The 23617-nt window shown below is 46.3% G+C and overlaps 1 protein-coding gene across 4 annotated transcripts in view; it reads right to left on the reverse strand.

Annotated features, from left to right (window-relative positions):
- The window catches only part of LOC142568011 (DNA (cytosine-5)-methyltransferase 3C-like), a 394257-nt gene extending 385431 nt beyond the window's left edge, over window positions 1-8826 (reverse strand). For all 4 annotated transcript variants that reach the window (XM_075678102.1, XM_075678101.1, XM_075678103.1 and 1 more), the window contains exon 1: window positions 8698-8826. In XM_075678102.1, the coding sequence (XP_075534217.1) occupies window positions 8698-8826 (129 nt within the window). The remainder of the gene's footprint in view (window positions 1-8697) is intronic.
- Window positions 8827-23617: the final 14791 nt, after the last annotated feature.

Here is a 23617-nt window from a genome sequence, read left to right on the forward strand (position 1 = left end):
AGTGGGCGTAATCAGGCTGATGATGATGATCACCTGCGCATCATAATTCATTGAAAATTTAAATAAGCGTTTTTATATATAAACAGATGAGGCATTGTTATTCATGTTTTTTTTAGCTGATTCCACCCCTTATGTAATGCCCCCTCATGGGGTCTTTGAGGAAATTAAACGAAAATGAAATAATATTTCGTCAACAATCGTACAGCACGTTAATTTCTTCCCTTGTCTACAAATACTAATTCCTTACCTGTAGAACACACAACATTTCCATTCACATCCTGTTTGCTTGAAGCGTGTGTAAATTTGGCTCACTCTCTCTTCAGGATTATTTCAATGGCCAACATTCCGTCGGAGCCTTGCTTGTTCTTTTTCTGGGAATTTTCTTCAATATGTAAGCTGCAGCATCAGGCAGCATCAAAGTAACAGTGTGACTCAGTACCCGTACATACACCATTGGAATCTGCACAATCTTTGTGCCGGTCATATGCTCGATGACATGCTCTTTGAAGTGGCGCTGGCACATGACTAATGCGGTTGAAACATTTTGTCAGCACAGCGAAGGGCATGCTCACGTCTCTCGGAAAGTCATGGGTGTCATCGCGTCGAAACCAATGGTATTTTCGCTCGTGGCTTGCATGTTTGTAGCCAAACTTACAATGCGGCGCAAAGCATGTGGTGCCACTTTGGTTTGTTTTCTTCTTTCTGACACTCCGGAACACTTTCATGCTGTTCCGGAGTGTCACGAGCTTGGTATACACCATAGAGTTTCCTACAAAATTACTAGAGGGAACTCTGGCGCTAGTGTCTACGTGAGCTACAATGGGAGTGGTTGTCCCAGCATGGGAATTATGGGAAGTACATGGATTTGCCTAAACTTCGTCCTTTTTGGCTTCAAACGGCTTTGTGACTTAGTAAACTCGTCATTTTCAACAGTTTATCGCGTAATAAATAATTAAATAAACATCATTAAAATTGCCCGACTGCAGGATTCGAACACAGGGACTCTAGTACGGAAGCCTGATATTGAAACCATTAAGCCACGGATGCATGTATCGACAAGCGAATGAAACGCACTTATGAATTTATCGCGGGCATGCCAGTGCTTTGAGACGCTTGGTGCGTTTCGATTTGGGCACATAAACAAGCTCAATAATTGCAATTAATAGCAATTGTACGCGTTCCCCGGCGTCTTCTACACTTCGAAGAATATAGATTGCGCTGAAATATACGACAATAAGATTTATATAGCGTAATATACAAAGCCACAAGAACGTCTGAATTCACAAGCACGAAGATCAGACAAATCCATGTACTTCCCATCATTCCCATGGTAGGACAACGACTGCAGCGCCAGAGTTCCCTCTAGTAATTTTGTAGGAAACTCTATGGTATACACGACCATCACCCACAGTTTTCACTTTGTTCCTTAAAGGGACACTAAAGGTTACCAGAAAGTCAAGTTAAAGTGATAAAGCAATGCTCTAGAACGTCTAAGGCGTCAAAATAATCGCGAACAGAGCTTTAGTAACCGAGAAATCGAGATAAATGCACGACACAATTTGAGACGCCCCAGCGACATTCCGGTACTAGCCCGATGATGAAAGCACTCCTCATCATAATTTATGTCACTAGTACTCAACTACTCGTATTAAAAAGATCATTTCATTAGATTATAAGACAGAAGAAAATGCTACTTGTCTACTTCTATTCGATTCTAACAAAAAGTAATATTTTGACGTTACCCTTGAATAGTATGGGTGATGGAAAGGTTTCGTTTTCGCTCGACTCTGCACACTCGACTTTGCGCCGCGCGCGCTTTGGAGTTTCAGTTGTTTCTTTATCGCGTCGTGCTGCGGTGGTCCTGCTGGCTCGCGAAACTTGCATTTGGAACAAGCAGCGAGAATGCCACATCCATGTGATGTCGTGGGATGCGCGAACGGTCCGCGGAACTTGGCCAAAGGCAGTTGCAGCGGCGAATCCAACGTTACTTATCACTGTGTGCCAACGAGTGAACCTCTCCGTTCGAAGTGATTAAGTGCCGTACCTCTGCCACAGCGCGCTGGCAAAGAGCCGAAAAATCACGTAGTGTGCTCGCTGCACTTTCGTCCAGAGGATTACGAGTTCAACGCCAACTTACTGAAGTCGCGTGAAGTGCCTTTCAAAGCAGGCCGTCGTCGTAGCAGTACGCAACGACGCTGGCAGCGCGAGCCCTCAACAGCAGGTCACGTTCATCAGTGCTTAAATCGCTGAACTCGAGACCAGCATCGCGAGCTAATGTGTCGTTGTCAGGGTCATCCATTGCAACGAGCGTCGAAGTTGGCGTCATAAAATAAAGAACCAGCTTATCGTCGTGCGCTTTCCTTTCCGCTAGCCACCATAGTTCCGCTTTCGCGCTGCTGTCGGCTCTGTCTTGGCTCTGTTTCTGGCCGCGCGTTTGCGTTTTGTGCAGAAAAACCGTAGGGCCATCTGCGGGAGCCGTTTTACTCACCAATGGCGCAACGTCACTATGAGACCATGACGTCAATACTCTTCGATCGAAGGGCGGGTGATTTGAACTGCGCTAGAGGTACGCGGACACTTCAGAACGCATTTTCTCTTAAAATAGGTCTCTTCTTCGCACGAAACAAGCGTTTCGAGGCTTCTGGGATGGTAGTTCAACAGTCCACGTTGACTTAATATGAACCTTTAGTGTCCCTTTAAATGTCTAAGGAAATTACAGGAACTCGGACAACTATTGTGACTGCGAGCACAGTGCACCGTGCCATCAGTGTGTTAACAGGCGATACAAATGATCAGTTTTGAAAATTAATTAATGCAGCAAGAAACATCGCACTTTTACGCACTCTCTCAATGTAATTTAACCATCTTATTTCAGATTTTACTGTGAAAACCAATAAATATAACAGGGGCGCAATAATAGACTCAGTAGCAGACTATGTGTGCTTCGCGACAGGCCTCTGACCGCAGCTCCTGCAGTCATTATGCGAAGCAGCAGTGAGCTACGCCAGTCGGCACACCTAAAGTCACACATCTACCCATCTAACCACCATAGCGTATGCACCACTCCTCCAATCAAGGGCGGGCGATTAGAATTGCGCTAAAGGTAACCGCATCCTTCAGACGCAATTGTCTCTTAAATTGAGTCTTTCTTTGCACGAAACAATCACTGCAAGGTTTCTGGAATGGTATTGTAACAGTCCACATTGACTTAATATTTGCCTTTAGTGTCCCTTTAATGCACACACGGCCTGTGGTCTGAAGAGCATAATGGCTGTGAAGCACCTGGGGCCAGATTCAAGACAGCAGATGGGTAACATTTTCACTGGAATTCTCACCGGTGATGACATATCACCAGTTTGACTCCACAGCAACGTCCTCCTCATTCGCAAGGGAGGTGCAGACCATGGATTGATCTGAGATTATAGGGCAATCAGTTACATATGTGTTGTACAGGGTTTTTGCCCAGGTCGTGAAAGCCTGGATGGGAGCCTGGGCAGAGGAAAACCACCCCCTCACAGAGCCCCAAAACGGATTCCACCAGGACAGACGGCTGGAGGACAGCCCATTGTCCTGTGGCAGTGCATAGAGATGGCAAAAAATGAGTCGCGCCTTTTGCTATGCTAGCATAGGCGTGGCAAAGGCCTTTGATAACATCCTGCATTGACAGCTACTTCAGTACCTGCAAGATATTAATATGCCACATACATGAACAGCCATCTTTCACCGCCTATTCAGGGGCAAAAGGGTCATTACGACCATGTACGGTGTCACGTTGCATGAGGTAGACGTGAGCAAAGCAAGAATGCCCATTGTCTCCTCTGCTACATATGCTTTATGCAGCACAGGTGGAGAGCAAGCTGCTGAAGTCAGGGCTGGGCTTTCACCTGGAATTTGTCAGCGCAGGTTGTAGGCAACAGTGGAATTTGCCTGAGTTAGTTTTTGCAGATGACATCGCACTGCCAGCCCACGGTGTTTCACAGGCTTCAATCTTACCGAGCTCAGCCTCCACAAATACAGTTGTTATAAATAAAGTCCCTTCCAATAATCCATTAATTATTGCCACCACATTCAACGAATATTTTCAATCGGTATTCACAACTGATAACTTCGACTTACCTACCTTCATTCACGACTCACACTATTCAATTGGTTTTATTACCGCGTTTCTAAAAGGTATTTTGAATCCAATTCTGCACTTAGAAATTTTAAAATCCTGTGGCCCTGATGGCACTAACAACGCTTTTCTTGTTAGATATTGTGCTTGGAGTAATCAATATATGGCCGTAACTTTTTAAGTCTTCACCTACTTTGACAGTTCCTTTAGTTTTTAAATTAGCAAAAAATTTTCCCTTGTATAAATCCGGCAACAAGAAATCACCATTAAACTATCGTCTGATTTCATTAACATCTCAATCATGAAAACTTCTTGAACATATATTCTTTAAGCATATTATGGAGTTTCTTGAAAATAATTACATTTTGAGTGATGCCGAGCATGGTTTTCACCGCGGGTTTAGTACAATAATTGAGCTCGTAGAATTCTCGCATGACATTTTACACACTCTCGACACTGGAAATTAAATAGATGCCATTTTCGTACATTTTTCCAAGGCATTTGACACTGTTACACTATCAAATCTTCTCCGTAAGCTTCACGCTACACTTCCTCTTCCTTCCTTCCTTACTCAACTCTTCCTTAGTTCACTAGATCGCTAGCTTTATACATAACCATTCCCAGTATGTTTCGTTTAAATCCTCAAACTCGTCTGTAGTAATTGTGACGTCCGAAGTTCCCCAGGGTTCAGTGCTGGCGCCATTTTTGTTCTTATTGTAGATAAATGGTTTGCCGAATCATATGTCTGCAAAAATCCACCTTTATGCTCACGACTGTGTGCTGTATAACGTAATTAACACAAATGTTGACCACCTTTTACTTAACGATTCTTTTACACAATTTTGCAGGTGGTGCAAGAAATGGCAAATAAATATAAACTTTGTAAAAGCAGTCCCTTTATCTTTTAGTAAGTGCAGTTCTGCTTATTTGTTTAACTATTCATTTAATGGCTCTTTCCTTGAACGGGTGTCTGAATGCAAGTTACCTTGGCCTCGTCTTCACACCTAACATGTCATGGTCAAGGCATACTGAATACACATGCAGTAAAGCACTAAATAAAATAGGCTATCTGAATCGTACATAGCAAAAATCTCCGTGTTAAACAAAATTGATATCATATAAATCCCTCATCCGACTGATTCTCGAATATGGTCACTCCATCTGGAACCCTTATAAAGTACCTGATATTAACAACCTCGAATCAGTTCAAAAGAAAGCAATCCCTGTTGCAGAAGCAACAAAGAAGAAACTGCTGTTATGGCTGGAACTTCTCACCCTCATCTCACCTTGCTGCACTAGATCTACAACCTCTGTCCGAGGAGCATGATCGTCAATGCCTTAAATTGTTGCATAGTCTCATCAACACCCCATGCTACTCATTAATGAACAACTACCTGTCTCCTGATAAATTGAAAGCTACTAAGAATAGCCACAAACTTAACCTTGCACCATTTCAACCATGTACTAGCCTATTTAAGTATAGTTTCTTTCCTCGTACAATTAAAAAATGGAACTTACAACCACGGGAAACTAGGTCACTGCCTTTAGAGGAATTTTTGTATAAGTTAACTTGATTCATGCTGTGTTTATTATTACTCATTGTATCTTTTATTTTTAAATGATCATGATTCCTACGGTGTTGAAGTTTATTTGTGCAGAAAAATGTTTTGCTGTAATATCCAATGTACAAACCCCACTCATGCGATAGCCCAATTGGGCAGCAGTATGTATAAATAAATATAATAAATAATAACTGCAGTCACAGACTGACACCTGCGAGAACAAGATGGCGGTGTTCGAATTCTATTGCGGTGCTTTGGCTTATATTCAACGCCAGAGAGTCTGCGGTGCTGTGCTTCTCAGGTTCCACTGAGGGCACAGGAGCACCAATGCTTCCAGGGAACCAGGTCGTACAGCGGGTAACAGAATATAGCTACTTGGGCATGAATCTCTGTACTACACAATCTCGCATGAGGAACATTTACGCACAGCATAAAGATGGGCCAGAAATGTCATCCACAAGCAAAGGCTCTGGGGCTTAAACCGCTTGATTATGGTCCTTGAATTATGGAAAGTCCACATCCCCGTGCTTACATTCGCCAATGCTGTCATCTGATAGCCCAAATGTGGCAATGGGCGGAGCGAGGTCAACAGGTGGTGGGACGCTCAGGAACAGGCTGCCACGGCAGGGTCGCCGATGAACCTAGTGGCCCAGGCTTGAGGTCAGGGAAGTGTGCAGAAAGATCGCGTATGATGGCAGACGACAGCTGATGGCAAGAGGATGCCTGGTGCGGAAGGTGTTCGATTAGATAAGTACAAACTGTGTCCTCAACACTGGATGAAGCGCCTTCAACGTCTGAGCCGAAAATTTGGCTTTTTCGACGACCTTGTGCAGGCTGATAATGCGCAAAAAATTGGCCATAGCAGTTGAAGACATCTCAACAGGAGATGGAGGCATGGCACCAGGCCCTGGAGACAAAGTCCACCCTGCAGTAATACAGAGCCTGGAAGGACAGTTGCCCAGAGTCGATATACGACAACAGCATCGGCAGCAGCCCGTTGTTCGAGGCACGGGCGGGAGCCCCGAGGACTCTAACCTACCGCAGGTGCTTCAACACCACCATTGAATGCACACTATGTAGGATATGTGGCAAAGACGAGGACATAGAGCACATCATCAGGCGATGTTCACATCTCCAAACGCTACCGCAAGAGGACGAAACGATCCAGACCGCACTGTTTTCATCCAGACGGAGACGGTACCGAGGACCAGGCAGAGCTGGTAACAATGACAAAGTGCCGTCTCGCGGTGGAGGCTCGTGCGCCAGTAGGCCGTACTGCTTAGCAAAGTGCATAAGTGGTACGACAATGCACAATACATTTTTGTATTTCTCTATTTATTTACTTTCTCTATTTCTTTTTTCAGACCTAGGTAACAGTGTACCCATTGAGGTCAAGGGAGTGGTCACAAATCAGATCATCACCATCAGTTTGAACTATTCGGTGAGAATGCACAAGCAGCAGCAGCTACAGTCAGCAAGAGAGGGGCAGGGTGGGTGGGGGGTTCGATAAGGAAGCACTGCTTTAAAAGAGGCACTTAGAATGAAAACATATTGGAATAGTTTTACATTATCTCAGCCCAGGGCAACCACATCAGGACATTTCACCTAGGGTTGCTTTTAGTACAGAGCATTTGGAAATAATTTAGATGTGAGCATGTGAAACAACCTATTGACAAATTGCTGATAAACATCCATTTGTAAACAATGTTCTGGGGTTGCATCCACAAGTAAGTTTGTTATAACGTTAGGAAACCTTCTGAAATATTGCCTGTGCACAGAAGATGGAGTCAAACTGTACGAAGTAATTTTTTCGTGTCCAACAGCGAGTTGGTGAACCAGGAAATAAAACACAGAATTTCCTGCAAAAGAGTCATACTAAGCTACCAGAAATTGACCAGCCTGCTATGCCCTTGCACGCAGGCATACATATAGTTTAGAAACATTTTAAAATTCATGTTGACATGTTTTTGTAAAATTTTTCCATAAACTGTAACATCAGTGTTAAGAGGAAGCTTTAGCTCGGGTCCAACTCCGATGTGGCCGATCCAAATACATGTAAAACTCAAAAACATTTTTCTGAAATAATCCGTGGACCGATTTTAATGACATTTGTGGCATTTGAGTGAGAAAGTTAAATTCTAGTGACTGTTGGGAGCGGAACTTCGAGTTAGGGCCTGAATTTTGTTAAAAAGATTTTCAAAAATTCTAAAGCTTTAAAAAAATTGAAGCACAAAGTTTACAAGTTAATAGCTCTGCATCAAGAACGGATATCGTAGTTCTGTAGACGGCATCCATTAGATCATTCAAAGCGGACAAATTCGATACGTGAATTTATATCTTACGTGAATTCGTTACGTTGTGTACAAGGGTTCTGCAAAAACTGTATTTCTATATTAATTTTTTTTTTTTAGATTAATGTGTGGCATATCAATTTTGTCCGCTTTAAATGTATTACGAGATGCAGTTCACACAATTGTGATAGCATTTTTCACTGCTGAGTTAGAGTTGTAAACTTGATAGTTTCGTTTTCTGACAATTTTTGATTTTCGTCAATTCTTTATAAACAATTGACGAACTAGATCAAAAATTCGAAACCAACAGTAACTGGATTTCAAGTTTTTCTTTTAAATGCAATAAACGTCGTCAAATTTGGTGTTGTGGTTGCCGAGAAAAATGAATTCTTTCACATGTATTTACATTATGTAATTACATTATGGGGTTTTACATGCCAAAATCACTTTCCGATTATGAGGCACGTCGTAGTGGAGGACTCCGGAAAGTTCGACCACCTGGGGTTCTTTAACGTGCACCTAAATCTAAGTACACGGGTGTTTTCTTATTTCGCCCCCATCGTAATGCGGCCGCCGCGGCCGGGATTCGATCGCGCGACCTCATGCTCAGCAGCCCAACACTGAGCAACCACGGCGGGTGTACACAGAGCATTAAGTAAGATGAGAGGTGCCGGAGAATAAACCAACGAAGAGTACACTCTCGCTAATGAGAAAGCGTAGGCCCACTTACGATGCCGAGTTCGCCTTCGTTACCACGGGCCAGGAGTTTCGGCCTCTTCGGCGGCTTTTCCACCATCTTGCGAGCTCTCTTGTCGTGCTGATCGCGGGTCGCAGCGCGGTGCGCTCTCTTCGGCGACATTCCCGCTATCTTAACAGACAATAAAGAACCAACTCTAGAGAGTCAAGCAAAAGACGCTGAAATTTGCGGCGGCGTTGCCGTCGCCTTCTTCTGAAGTTCCGGCCAATCCGGTGGCTCGACGGGCCGGCGAACCCACCCGTACCGGCGGCGATTACGGCGGCGTCAAGCTGTCGTCTGCTCGACGCGTTCTCGTTTCGTCGACACACTGTTGTGCTTGAGTCTTTTACAGTGAAGCTGTATATGTCTAGCGTTCCGTGCACTTTTGTTCTCCGTGAACAAAAACTATCATCATCAATGGATCATACCCCCTAAGCAAGCAAAACATGCTCATAGTCCCGTAAGGCAGAGGCTACAATCCCTCAGCAAAGTGAACCGAACATTGCTTAAATTCTTTCTAATTACGCACACAACATAATGCCTCATACCCCCTTGAGCAATGGCTCATATACCCCAGTAAGCAAGCAAAAAATGCAATGACTCGTAGTCCCGTAAGGTTCATGGCTGCTCACTTTGCGTGAATTAGCTGCGATGACGCTACCCCTGTTGTCGTTGTCGGTGATTTCAACTTGGATGTGTCGGTAGTGAAAAAGGAGCGGTTCACGCATTCCGTGTTGCTGACACTTGCGATATCCCTTGCGATGCCACACCGATCCGGCTCAACCGACCACCCAGCGGCGTACGTATATCGATTCGACATTATCAAAAAATGTGAATTGGCCACCGATCAAGATAATAAATGAGTGTGCGTACCTTTCGTCACGACAACCACCCATCAAGACAGTAAATGAGTTCGTGCCTTTGTTCAAAATTATGTGTCACCGCCGTGTCGTGTGCTAAACTGCTTCACTGGTCAACCACGTTCACAGCTAGAGTTGAATGGCTCATGTTCTTTTTTTTTTTTTTTTCATTTTCTAATTGATTTCTTGTACCTAGTACGTGCGAAAAAAAATTACTGCTTTGCCATGAATGGAGTTTAGTCGCTTCCGTCAAACGATGCCGTATGCACGATGACGGCCCGCGCATATGTACAGTATGTACCCTGTACTAGAATGTACAGGGTCGTGAACACGGCTCACCGTGGCCGCGCTCCGCGGGGCGCCAATGCGTCCGGCGCGGCGGCGCATCGAAGCGAAGCGGCGCAGGCGCACACGGACCTCGGGGAGGCGCTTCGCGTCGTCTGCTACAGCGCTGGAGCACGCCGCTCTGGCTTTGCTGCAAAGTACCCTTCGCTAGACCCAGGCGACTGAGCGCCCGAGGCGGCGTTGCGAGAAGGCTTTCCAGCTGGTTCGGTCTACAGCTTGTGAACAACCTGCTTAATCAATATACATTAACAGAAACAAGCTTCTCACCACATAAATCACTTAGCATGTTTTTAATAAGTGATGAGGGTAAAAATACAGTCATTTTTTCGCGCTCTTTATTAGGCTGGGGCCATTTTATTTTACTCTCACAGCACTTGGTGTAGTGCATACCAAGAAACCTATTAGGCGCGCTCTTTTTCGTTGGAGTCATCACCGTTTCGCGCATGTCTTGATGCTAGAACGAATTTGCTTAATTGACCTAACGACCGAAACCCGCAATAAATTTCACAGAAAGTTAGAGAGCGATTGTTCAATCATGCATCATCATGTTTGCCATCGATTTTACCATTAAGGACGGCAATAATATTACTTCGACAGCAACTAAGAACATGACATCCGCTACTTCGCGACTCTCTTATTGACGCGTTAATGTCGCTGGTAGGGTGCATGGAGCGCTTTACGCGAGGTAGGAAAGTGCTCTCCCCGACATAGCAAATGATTTGGTGGCAACTTAACTCCCCCTTTTCATCTTTCTACATCCTATAAAAAAAATTCATTTTTGTTGTCACAGTTTGGGTAAAATCACCGAAGCGGTGCCAGTCCTTTGACGGCTACCTGACGCGAGAAGTAACATTCTCATTTAGACGAAGAAGTGCGGAACGGCAGTCCTTGTTCTGTGGTTCTTCAAAGTTGTGCGACTTCTGGATATCAGGAGCTTCCCCGAAGACGTCGTCCTCCGGAATGGAGGACGGAGGACCTCCGTGCCCTCATGGCAAGGCGAGTCCCGCGGCGGTAGCCCTGTCCGTGGGAAACCACGACATCACCGACTATAGGCTTCCCGATTCATCTGACAGCTCAACAACGGCAGGGATAGAATCGGACAGTGATTACACGCTAGTCCAATCGCGCCACTTGAAGCGGAAGCTTCGCGGGACGTCAGCAGGCAGTGATTCTACTCATTAAAGCAGATGTGACAAACGGGTTTTCTCCCTGGGCTACACCCCAACTACGGAAGGAACGAATTTGAATTCGTTGAACAGACAATCGCTGACCAAACACTTCGATCGAATAGCCTCAGGACATGTGAAAGAGATCCGCATTAATGCTCGGAAGAACATTCTGACGGTGGACGTGAGTTCTCAGGCAGTTTTGGAGGCTTTGAAAGGCATTCAAGTGGTTGGCAACATCCCAGTTCGCTCATTCCTAGCGTACGGCAAAGATACCTGCACTGGTGTTGTATAAGATGTGGACATTGACATAAAGGACGAAGACCTGCGACCTCTTTTATCGTCGACAGTGCGAATCCTCGACATCCACCGATTCGGCCGCTCCCGGTGCATCAAGTTGGTCTTCGAGTCAGTCTCTTTGCCAGCATCGGTCAAAGTAGGTTATGTGAGGCACTCAGTGCGTCCATATGTGCCACAACCGTTACAGTGTCACAAGTGTTTCAAACTGGGCCACCTGAGTGCTGTGTGTAAGAATCCTACGTCGTGCCGAAGATGTGGTGGTGCTCATCAGGTGACGCCATGAAATGTGCGAATTGCTCCGGAGCCCATGAAGCGACATCCAAGGACTGCCCCAAAATGGCAGAGGAGAGACAAATTCTGAGAAAAATGGTGAGAGAGGACTCCACGCACAAGGAGGCTGCCGATTCCGTCCGCAAGAAAAGGCGCCGGTTGCGGCAAAGGCGTCGCCGCTCCCAGAGCAAGCCCCGGGGGAAAGAGGCACTTCCTTTGAGTACTTGGATGCAAAACGTGTCACAGAGAGAGCAAGGCCGGCACACACAAGATGCGCCTCCCCCAGTACCTCCGCGCCCGTCAAGGAATGAAACGTCATCCAACGTGCGTCCAACCTCTTCGGCTGTAGATTGGCCTCCGCTACCACAAAGGGCTTCCGGAGGAAATACTCCTTCGGCGCTCCCCAAGTGCCGGGAGGGTAATAAAAGGCTTGGAAATGAAAATATGATAGACATGCTTAAACAGCTAGTGAACACTATGCGTATATTACTCTCCGGATTGGCAACGCCAACTGCACTAACGGTCGTGAAGGCGTTAGATGCTATCGAGCCCCTATTAGCGGCTCTAAAATAAGGGTGGCAATCATGGCTCTCACGAAAAACACTGGACATTGGAACAGAAGATGCATCGTTCTGTTATAATACAATGGAATGCTCGAGGTCTATGCGGCCGCATGTCTGACTTTAGGCAACGAGTCTTCAAATACCGCTTCCCAGTGATCGTGATATGCGAGCCAAATCTCACGCCGGAATTTCGCCTCTCCGGATACCTTAAGCTCTGGTCACGTAAAGATGGACACAAGAGCAAAGTGTTAATGTGTATACGCAGTGACATAACGTTTGTTCGGAACACGATCACTCCACATGACAGCAATGAATATGTGTGTGTGACACTAAAACATAAACTACATGTGTTTTCGATCATCGGCGCCTATACATACCTCCTAGACAGACTTGATCTCTCTTACCTATCCACTGTGTTACAAAGTTCCCCAGGCCCTCATGTTGTTATTGGAGACTTCAGTGCTCATAATCCTTACTGGGGAAGTGCCGCAATGAACTTTAGGGGTAGGAACTTGATGGACTTCATAGACACTGAAGGTCTGACTGTCATCAACGATGGATCTCCAACTTACATCCGCGGCACTACCTACGGAAGTTGCTTAGACCTCACTATTGTATCTCAGAGCCTCCTGCCCTCAATCAACTGGTGCTTGGACATAGAAACGCATGGGAGCGATCATATACCAACATATGTGCAGATGAAGTGGTTTGTGCAATCAACTGCATCTGCTGTACGCTGCACTGATTAGTCCACATTCTCTACATCTGTCGAAGAGTACTGCGGAGACATCACCTCACCATCTGATATAGAAGACATTATTGTATCGTCAGTGCAGAAGACAACTAAGTTCATCAGTGCACCTACATCCAGAACGGCGATTGATATTGAATATGAACGGCTCCGAGCGATCCGTCGTAGAGCGGAAAGGAAAGTTAGGCGAACTCAATCGTCATTAGACCTTGTCTTATGTCGACGAGCTCAACGAAAAATACGGCATCACCTTCAAAAAATGGGAAAACAACGGTGGAGGACCTTCTGTTCGTCTCTGGATCCTCGAAATCCACTTTCTAGGATCTGGCAGATAGTACGAAGCCTTCATGCCCCTCCTCAGCAAAAACATCCTTTCCGTGCTCTAGCACTTCACCAATGCCTGACGGAAGTGCAGGTAGCCGGAGACTTCTGTAAGAGAGTCACTCGTACCGATGTTTCGGCATGTCCAACATTGTATCGACCCGTGCTACCTCCTAAAGATGATCGTCTTGACCTTCCTTTCACGATGCCGGAATTGGAAGCTGCACTTGCTGCGTCTAGACGACCTTCTTCACCTGGACCTGACGGTATTTCATATACTGCTCTGTGCCACCTTGGTGTGGAAGGTCGGAAAGTCCTGCTGTCGTACTATAACGCCACGTGGTCATCCAGTACAGTCCCGAAGCAGTGGAAAACCAGCCGTTTGGTGGCCCTCCTAAAGCCAGGAAAATCGCCTTAAGAAATGTCATCTTACCGGCCAGTAGCTTTAGCTAGCTGTGTCGGTAAGGTGATGGAACGGACGGTGCTCACTGGATTAGAATGGTTCATGGAAAAGAATGAGCTTTATCCTGAAATGATGACCGGATTTAGACGTGGCCGGTCTACAATAGATGGGGTCATTGATCTCGTGTCCACAATCGAACACGAAAAAAAGCGACACCGACTTGTAGGAGCAGTTTTCTTAGACATAAAAGGAGCTTATGACAATGCACTGCACGAAGCCATTCTAGATGCCCTCAGTAATTTGGGCCTCGGCGGCCGTATCTACATGTGGATTGAAAATTACCTAGATGGTCGCACAGTCTTCATGTTCACGAATGATGGCGAAACGACAAGACACGCTGTGGTCCGTGGAGTGCCTCAAGGAGGAGTTCTCAGCCGGACTCTTTTCAATGTTGCCCTTATTGGCCTTGTGGAAATAATTCCTGATACATTACGCATCAGTACCTACGCAGACGACATATGCATATGGGCATCCGCAGTCACGCGACCGCAAATTCGTGCCAGATTGCAGCGAGCTGTTTCTTTAACGTCTCAGTACCTGTAGTGCCAAGGACTGCAACTGGCCCCAGATAAGTGCGCTGCGATAGCGTTCACACGGAAGCTTAGGTGTTGGTATCCAATTATGATCAATGGAAATGCCATCCCATATGCCACCCACCACAAATACCTCGGCGTTGTCATTGACCGCGGTGTTCCATGGTCGAAACATGTGGCAATGTTACAGAAAAAATTAACTGGGCTTGTTCAAGTTTTTCGCTTTCTGGCCGGTATGAAGTGGGGTCCATCTGAACATTCGCTGCTCCGGCTGTACCAGGCTCTCTACGTCGGGTACATTCGGTATAGCTTGCGAGTTTTATGAAGTATGAGCCCGTCATGTATGCCTACGCTGGAAAGTGCCCAGGCACAGATGCTGAAAATATGTCTCGGTGTTCCACGTTGCACCTCAACCCGCGGAACAATTGAGGGGTTAACATGTCCGCAATAGGGATTAGTAAGAGGCGATCGGAGGATTGGTGGAAGAAAAGTAGGGAAACGACAAAAAACGGAGACATACAAAATCACAGTTCGCAATAGGGCATCAGAAAATTTGGTTGTGGGAGTTCATAGTGTTTTTTCATTCTTTTTTTATTGTTTAACCTAGGTAGGACATTAGGCAGTATAATAGCAAGAGCTTGGTGGTGCAACCTAAAGCCCCTCCATACACGTTTCCGCCGACCAGCGGCGGTGGCGCGTGGATGGAGGGGCTTTAGTGCAACCCACTGCCCCGTTCCAAAGGGGACGCTCATAACATCCATCCATCCATCCATTTCTCCATAGCGCGCACAAGACTGAGTCACCATAGTCAGCTTACCCACGCCCCCTCCCCCCCTACGCTTTCACTCGCACATACAGCATGCGTCGTGCAGTCATTGTGTTATCGCAGTTGGACTTCATACGGAACATGAGGGTGACAGCGACGGCAGGAATCCACCTGGATTGTCCATATAATTGATATCGCAATAATATAGTAAGATTATCCCGAAACTGAAGCGTCCCGCGGCTACAGTGTACTAGAATAGTACACCCCTATTACACCCCTATTCTAGTACACCGTACCGCGGCTCATCACTTGCCGCAAGAGAAGTAACAAAATCGAACTTTCACCATGCGACAATTTGCTGGCCCCGCAACAATGTCATTTTTTTCTTTTGTGGGGCGGGGCACCGAAATGAAAACACACACACGCACACACACACACACACGCACACACACACACACACACGCACGCACGCACGCACGCACGCACACAAAGGAAAGCACGGTAGCATCAATCGAATGCTTACTTTGGGCGCCTAAAGTGGCTACGGAAGGAATATCGAAGAAAACATGAGACGCTTGGCCCACACAACCATACGCATACTGCTCGGTATTCTACACCGGCGAGACAAGACTTGCCGGAGAGGGGCGCTCAGCGAGCGCGTTGCAATCCGTCGAGGGTCCACAGTGATGGCGGCGAGTGACCATTGTTTCTTTTTCTCGTCTGCTAGCCGGAAAGCGTCTAAAACTTTGCCAGGCGAAAACCCACTCAGCCAGAGAAAAACGAACGCGTAACCAAAGTGGCCGCGCGGTGGACGGGGTAACACGGGAAAAACGCATACGCCTGGCCGGCTCTGGCAGCCCGCGGGTAGCGATACCAAGAAAATTAAAGTCTCAGTGTCCTTGCAAATAAAGTCAAAGTACAAAAAAAGAACGTGGTTACCTTTACTGGCTTTAGTTTCTTGGCATGCATGCTTTGGCGCAGGTGGAAAAAAAATTGATATTCTTTTCTGTAACACGAAGGCACATATGAACCACCACAAAAGCTTGGTCTCGTCGTACCTCGCTGCGTGCTTTGTCAACTTGTCCGATAGTGTGTTGATTTGGCTTGTCTCGTCGTATGGTCCGATGTACGACTTTAGAAAACTGAATGCACCTTCGGCGTGAAATGTTTATAACAACATTAAACCCGCAAAGTTCCGGAATCGAAAATCTAAAGCAAGGCTTTGGAAATGTCAATGCACCTTTCACATCAAAAGTTTATGAGAACCTTATACCTAATAAGTTTCAGAATTGATTGATTGATTGATTGATTGATTGATTGATTGAAACTTTTATTAGAAGGGATGGCCCGTGGCCTAAGATAGGGGTGGGGGTCAGGTGAAAGGAAGGATGCCTGCCTCCTTTGCAAAGGACAGCAAAGCGTTGATTCTTCTGGTGGCATCTGCTTGAGGTGCGACCCAGTCTTCGTACGATGCCACCTTTAGAGGTCGGGTGTGCTTGTCCCTGAGGGTGGCTGCGGCAGGACAGGACCAGATCATATGTTTAAGATCGACGTTGATCGCAGGACAGTTGGGGCATTCCACTTGTGTTCTTCTCCACTTGCTCAGAACATCCGGTGTAATAGATGCCTTAGCTCTTGCTTTGTGGATGAGAACCGGAGCTGTTCTAGGAAGGCGAGTGGGAGTGGGAGGAAGGATGCTAGGAATGGACTCCCGTAGTAGAGCCTTCCTCTCGTGTTTCAACCGGGCAATCTGGTGATCTGGTACAACGACGGATGACGGGGAGCTATAGGTATGGTCCAGCAGGGACGGGCTCACTTCACGGCTGCGATGGCGGTCTTCTCTAAATTTCTCGCCTGCAGCTTCATGGGCCGCCCTGTTCCCCGCTCCCCTCATGTTGTGACCAGGTGTCCAGTGTACGAAAATGCGTGCATTTCTATTGTCCCGCAGGTGGCGGCAGGCTTGTTTTATGCGGTGCGCTATGGTAGTCGTGTAGGATCGGGAGTTCAGTTGCTTGACGACCTCTTGACTGTCGGTGTATATGTGAACCGTGTCTTCGGTGCGCGCCTCACAGAGTTGAATGGCTTCTTCGATGGCCAGTAGTTCAAGATCGGTGGCTGTCCAGGAAGCATAGCCGCTGTGGCTCACGGCGTATGCTTGCCCGTTTTCTCTGTAAAAAGCGGTAGCAGCATACATTTTTCCTGAATGTTCATCGTTTTGTAGCGCAGCATCAGCATATATTTTTGTTCCTTCATGCTTTTGTTGCGCGTCTAGTACACTTTGTTGTCGGTGTGCCCTGCCTTCACCTTTGGTGTTCGTAGGTAGTGGTCTGTCTTCCGTAACCCTTATTTCATCCCAGGGTGGAAGGAGGTGATATATAGCTCTTGTAGGTGCAGGTTGGTGCCATGCAGTGTAGATAGCAGTCGCTGACCATTCCACGTGTTCTTCAGCCTCGTTTCATGGTTATCCTTGTGGGTTTTAACCAATGCTTCCACCGTCGGCAGGCCGGAGTATCTGTGCAGGTCTTCTATTTTTGCGTGTATTGGTAGGCCGGTGATTGCCCTCACAGCCATGTTGTGTAGCTTGTCAAGTTGCTTGTAGTTTGCGGCCGTCAGTTCGTTATGTGGGGCTCCGTACCTTATCTTGGCGATGAGAACAGCTACCGTATGCCGTCGTGCAACCTCTGTTCCTGCCCCTCCGCTGTGGTGGGTTAGCCTCCTGATAAGGTGCACCATCGGTTTCCATTGCTGCTTCAAATATTGCAGCCATGTTCTTGCCATGCCGTCCTTGTTGATTGGGATGCCCAATATACTGAGGTATCCCTCTTCCGGTTGGTGAATTTGGTGGCCATCGAAGTAAAGGGTTACGTTGGACCTTCCATGTTTGTCATGTATCGTGATGTAGTGCGTCTTCTCCGGCGAGGGCCTCATGCCTGTTGGTTTCAGCTCCTGATCAATTATGTCCAGTGCATTTTGTAGCGTTGTTACTTGTTCAGCTGAACTGAGCCTATAGTTGAGTTGAGTTAAGTTTAATGGCACATAAGCAGCTTAGGCTATCATGCTCCAAACACTAGGTAAAGACTCTAAAAAGTTGGGACACCTCAGTGAGTCCTTGTCTGGGCAAGAGCCCGGAGAGTCCCAACAAATTAACTAAAGACCTCGGCCTTCTTCTCAGGGATGAGAAGGTGGATGCGGTGTTCTGTAATATGTAGTTAAGCACTCTGCGAGGTTTTAAAGTTTTATGAGGACTCCAGCTTCTTTTAAAAACACATGATACATGAACAAGCGCATCTTCTCCTAAAATCAAAGATGGGTGAAAAGGGATGTGTTCTTTGTAAAATATGGTAAAAAACTTCTTCCTCAGTGGTTCAAGTTTTCTGCATGAAACTAGGATATGGTTTACTGTTAGTTCATCTTCACATAATTCACATTGGGGTTTGTCTTGCTTTGTTAGAATGAAGTTGTGTGTTAGGTGTGTGTGTCCTATGCGAAGACGGCACAGAATCACTTCTTTGAAACGTTTCTGGTGTGTGCAAGATTTTCATTCGCCTAACACGAGTTTTAACAGGTGTAATTTGTTGTTTACTTCATTGTTCCAGGCAGACTGCTATTTTTTCCTTAGTTTATGATGTATTAACTTCAAGCAGTAGTTAGGAGGTATTTTTACTTTTGTGATTGCTTTGTAACGCGCTTGTGCCGCGCATGCATCTGCTCGCTCATTGCCACTAATTCCGACGTGGCTCGGAACCCAGCATAATTTAATGTTCAGTCCTTGTGTGGTGGCTTTTATTAAATTGTGTATAATGTTTCCCAATAATGGTGTGACTGCATTTCTGACATGAAGAGCTGTGAGTGCACTTAGGGAGTCTGTGTATATGAGACTATTTGCGAGGTTCTCATTTACTATTTTCTCTATGGCTATAGAAATGGCGTAACATTCAGCAGTGAAAATGGATGTGCACTGCGGAAGTCTTACTGTTTCTTCACAGTTCCCTTGGACAACTGCACTTCCAACATGGTCATTTGTTTTCGAACCATCCGTATAAAAATCTGTGAAACTGCTATATTTTTCTTTTAGTGCCGGAAATTCCTGAATAATGTGTTGTGGCGGAGTTTGTGCTTTACGGAACTGTGTTAAAGTAAGATCGCAAGCTGTCGGAAAGATGAACCATGGGGGTAGTGGATTTTGTGTGTGGGTAATGCCAGGTAATGTGTCCACTATGCCAAGATTCTGACATATCTCTTCAAATCGCAGGAGCAATGGTCTTGTAGTTTGTGGTTTGTTGTTGAAAATTACTCGTGAAGGGCATTTTGTTACAAGGGGATAGCAAATGTGTTTTGGCAGAGACTGTACCTTAAGACTATATGCACAGGTTAGATCGGCTCTTCTAGTTTCTAGTGGGGGTTCGTTTGTTTCTACGTAAAGGCTGGTTATAGGAGACGTTCGGTATGCACCGCATGAATACGCAAGCCTGAGTTATGTACAGGGTCTAATTTTTTAGGTATGTCGGTCTTGCTGAACTATACACTATGCAGCCATAATCTAAGGAGGAACGTACTAAATGACGATAAATGTGTAGAAGACATGTTCTATCAGAACCCCAATGTTTATATGACAGTACTTTGAGTATATTTAGTGACTGGGAACCTTTCTTTTTGAGGGTGCTTATGTGTGGTAGGAATGCGAGCTTTTTGTCAAAAGTTCTACCTAATTTTTTTTTTCATTCTTTACTGGAAGTACGGTTTCATTTAAGTGTAGGGTGGGGTCAAACTGTAGGCCTCTTCTGAGTGAGAAGAGGACAGCAACTGTTTTTTGGGGTGAAAATTTAAACCCATTTTTGTCTGCCCAAATCGCAAGGTTGTTCAATGTGAGTTGTATCTGTCTCTCGCATGTTGGTAAGCTGGAGGATGTGCATGCTATTTGAAGGTCATCGACATATACAGAATACATAATGGATCTAGAAATGATTTTTGCTATGGAGTTCATTTTTACGATGAAGAGTGTCGTACTTAAAATACAACCCTGCGGTATTCCATTCTCCTGGACGAATTTCTTCGAAAGGGTTGCACCAAGGCGTACATGAAATGAACGGTCGGACATAAAATCTTTCAGGCAGTTCAGCATCCTACCACGTATACCAAGTTCTGCTAGGTCGCGGAGAATACCAAACCTCCAGGTGGTATCGTAAGCCTTATCAAAATCGAAAAAGACTGCTAAACAATGTTGCTTGTGTACGAATGCCTTCTCGGACTGTATTTTCTAGGCGGACGAGACGATCAGTCGTTGAACACATTTTTTTTTAAATCCGCACTGGGGGATGTCAAGGAGTACACGTGATTCAAGAGTGAACGTCAGTCTAATGTTCAGGATGCATTCAAATGATTTTGCCAGACAACTTGTGAGAGCTATAGGCCTATAACTACTAGGGGTGGTTGGTGGTATTGCAGGTTTCAGGGACGGTACAAACACGGCTTTTTTCCAAGCCTCCGGCATTTTTCCCGATATCCATATTTTATTGAAGAATTGCAGAAGTGCGTTCACAGCAGCGTCTGAGAGGTCAGCGAGCATTTCATAGTGTATTTCATCAGGGCTGGGTGCCGTCTGTTTACCTGCGGACAGTAGCTTTTGGATTTCGTGAAGTGTGATTAATGTATTATAGGACTCATTTGTACAGCCACTTGTAGCAAGTTTTTCTTTTTCGGTTGTACGTTTTTGCTTCAGGAACGATTGAGTGTAGTGGGAGGAACTTGAAACATTAGAAAAATGTTCCTCTAGTACGTCTGCGTGTTCCTCTATACTTGTTTGTGTGCCAGGAGCTGTTAAAAACGGAATTGTGAAAGGGGAGAAGCTGCCATTTAATTTATGGACCTGTTCGCACATTTTTTTGGATGTGGTTGAACTGTTGATAGATGATACGTAGTTCTTCCAGGAAGTTTTCTCAGCATCGCGACGGATGCGGCGTGCGTTGGCTTTCGTCTTTTTAAAGTTTACAAGATTATCATGGGTTGGGTATCTGCGGAAGATGCCCCAGGCTTTGTTTGTCTCTTGTAAACATAAACCCGCAGGAGAAAAAGTGTCTAAGGTATCTTTTATGTCGCTATAGTTTTTGATAAGTCCACGACAATTCCAATGTATCAGGAACGCCATGTTTAATTATTTTGTAGGGATGTGGCTAAAAAATAATTAGGTTCCTCGTGTTTGAGGACCCATTATTGGGATTTTTTCTTTTTTCTTTCTTTCGAATGAGTTGTGCCTCCGCAGTTGCGGGGGCGGACTGGAAGTTGTCTCCATGGCCTCTCTTGAGGCGCTGGAGCTCCGCGACACCGCGGGTGTGTGTGTTTCAGGCCTCTCCCTTTTGGGCGGCCGACTTGAGGGCCGGCGGGCCCTGATTTGTAGGTGGCAGGGCAGCTTGTACTGTTCTGCCTGGGGCGTGGTTGGCTCTGCTGGAGGCCCGGTAACCGTGGCCTCAGCAGACACCGAAGGTTGGTGTGGCGCTACGCCACGTCGCACCACATCGGCGAAGTTACTTCTTCCATTGAAGGAGAATGTGTTTGTTAGCGCGATACGACTTCTTGCTTCTTTGAATGAAATGTTTTCTTTGGTTTTCAACGTGATGATTTCTTTTTCTTTTTTCCAGGACGGACACGCCCTGGAGTACGCGGCATGTTCTCCTTCACAGTTTACGCAGTGCGCTGCACCGTTGCAGTTTTCAGTACCATGTTCTTTCGAAGCGCATTTTGCGCAAGTTTTGCGGACCCGGCAACTCTGTGAGCCATGGCCGAACCTCTGACAATTGAAGCATCTGCGGGGGTTGGGAATGTAGGGCCTTGCACTTATCTTCAAGTAGCCGACTTCTATTTGTTCAGGGAGTGTGTTGCTGTTGAAGGTGAGGATCAGGTGTTTCGTGTCGATTTCTTTGTTGTCCTTCCGGATTTTGATTCGGTGAACGTTTATGACATCTTGGTCGGTGAGTCCTTCAAGCATTTCTTGTTCTGTTAAGTGTACGAAGTCGATTTCTGATATTACACCGCGGACAGTGTTGAGGGATCGGTGGGATGTAACGGAGACAGGGATGCCTCCAATGGACGCAAGGTTTGACAGTTTGGTGTATTGCACATTGTCTCGAAGTTCGAGCAGCAAATCGCCACTAGACATTTTTGACAGCTTGTAGCCAGAGGCGAGGGCTTCTGTCAAGGACTTGGATACTGTGAAAGGGGACAAGATTCTTGCTGGCTTTTCTTGTACTTCACTATGTATCACATGGTATTTTTGGAAGGTTACTTTTCTTTTCTGGAAAGATTCAGTTGCTTCGGTCCGCCCTCTTTTATAAGAGGGGCGATCATTTTGGGGGACAGGAGGAGCCATACAAATATTGTGTTGTTCAGCCACGGTGCCAGCCGCCCACCATGGAGCCCAACGAGGGGATGCGAAAGGAACATGCGAACAAGTCCTGCGCACGCCAGCTGTACATCGAGACTATAACCTAATACGACATAACCAAGGTAGGTTAGCCACACAAGGTTAACCCTTGCCACCTACGAAAAATTGAAGTGAATAGAAGATACAAGAAGACAGGGCAGGTGTGAAAGACGAGGGTACAGAAAAAGCGTGTGGAGGGAGAAGACAGGAAAAGGTGACTGCCGATTTCCCCCGGGTGGGTCAGTCCGGGGGTGCCGTCTACGTGAAGCCGAGGCGAAAGGGGTGAGTTGCCTCCGCCGGGGGGCCTTAAAAGTCCGAACACCCGGCATCGGCTCAACCCCCCAGGATCCCCCGTTTCCCGGACACGGCTAAGCCGCGCACCGCTACACGCGGGAGGGTCCAACCCTCGTGTGCTCGGGTACGTGGTGTCGCAGCACACCAAACGCCTGCTGACGCAGACGCTCCTGCGGTGGAACTGAGCCTATAGGTCGTCCACAGGGTTATATCATCAGCGTACATTGTAAACCAAAGGTTTTCAACTGCATTTAACTTCCACGCGGTCTTGGCCATGACGACATTAAAGAGTGTAGGGGAGATGACTGACCCCTGTGGGACTCCTACAGAGTTGAAGTGCCTGGCTAAATCACCGGGAAATAGCTGAAATTTATATGTCCTGTCTTTTAAGAATGCTTTCACGAAGTTTGCAATTCTGGTGCCTGCTCGAGTACTTTCGACTGCTTTGATAATAGCAGGGTGGCCAATGGTATCAAAAGCTTTCTTCAAGTCAACTGCTACTAGAATGTCTGGTCGTCCTCTGCAAAACTTCTCGCGGTTGATGGCGGTATGCAGAAGATAGAGGTTATCCTGTGTGCCCAACTGCGGCCGGAATCCGGTCTGGAAGGAGTGGAAGTACCCACACTCTTCGAGGTGGTGGGAGAAGCGTGTAGTAACCATCTTTTCCATTAACTTACAGATGGTCAGAGTAAGTGAGACTGGTCGCATATTGTCGAGTTGCGTCGGTTGCTTGCCAGGTTTCGGTATAGGTATGACAACGGAATGCTTCCAGTGCTTAGGAAGGGAGCAATCTTGCCAATGCTTGTTTATCAACTCTAGGAGCTTGTGCTTAGTATTTGTGTGTGCGTTGCGGAGCATGCTCCAG

The sequence above is a fragment of the Dermacentor variabilis genome, unplaced genomic scaffold (assembly GCF_050947875.1).
Source record: "Dermacentor variabilis isolate Ectoservices unplaced genomic scaffold, ASM5094787v1 scaffold_15, whole genome shotgun sequence".
In the NCBI taxonomy this organism is placed as follows: domain Eukaryota; kingdom Metazoa; phylum Arthropoda; class Arachnida; order Ixodida; family Ixodidae; genus Dermacentor; species Dermacentor variabilis.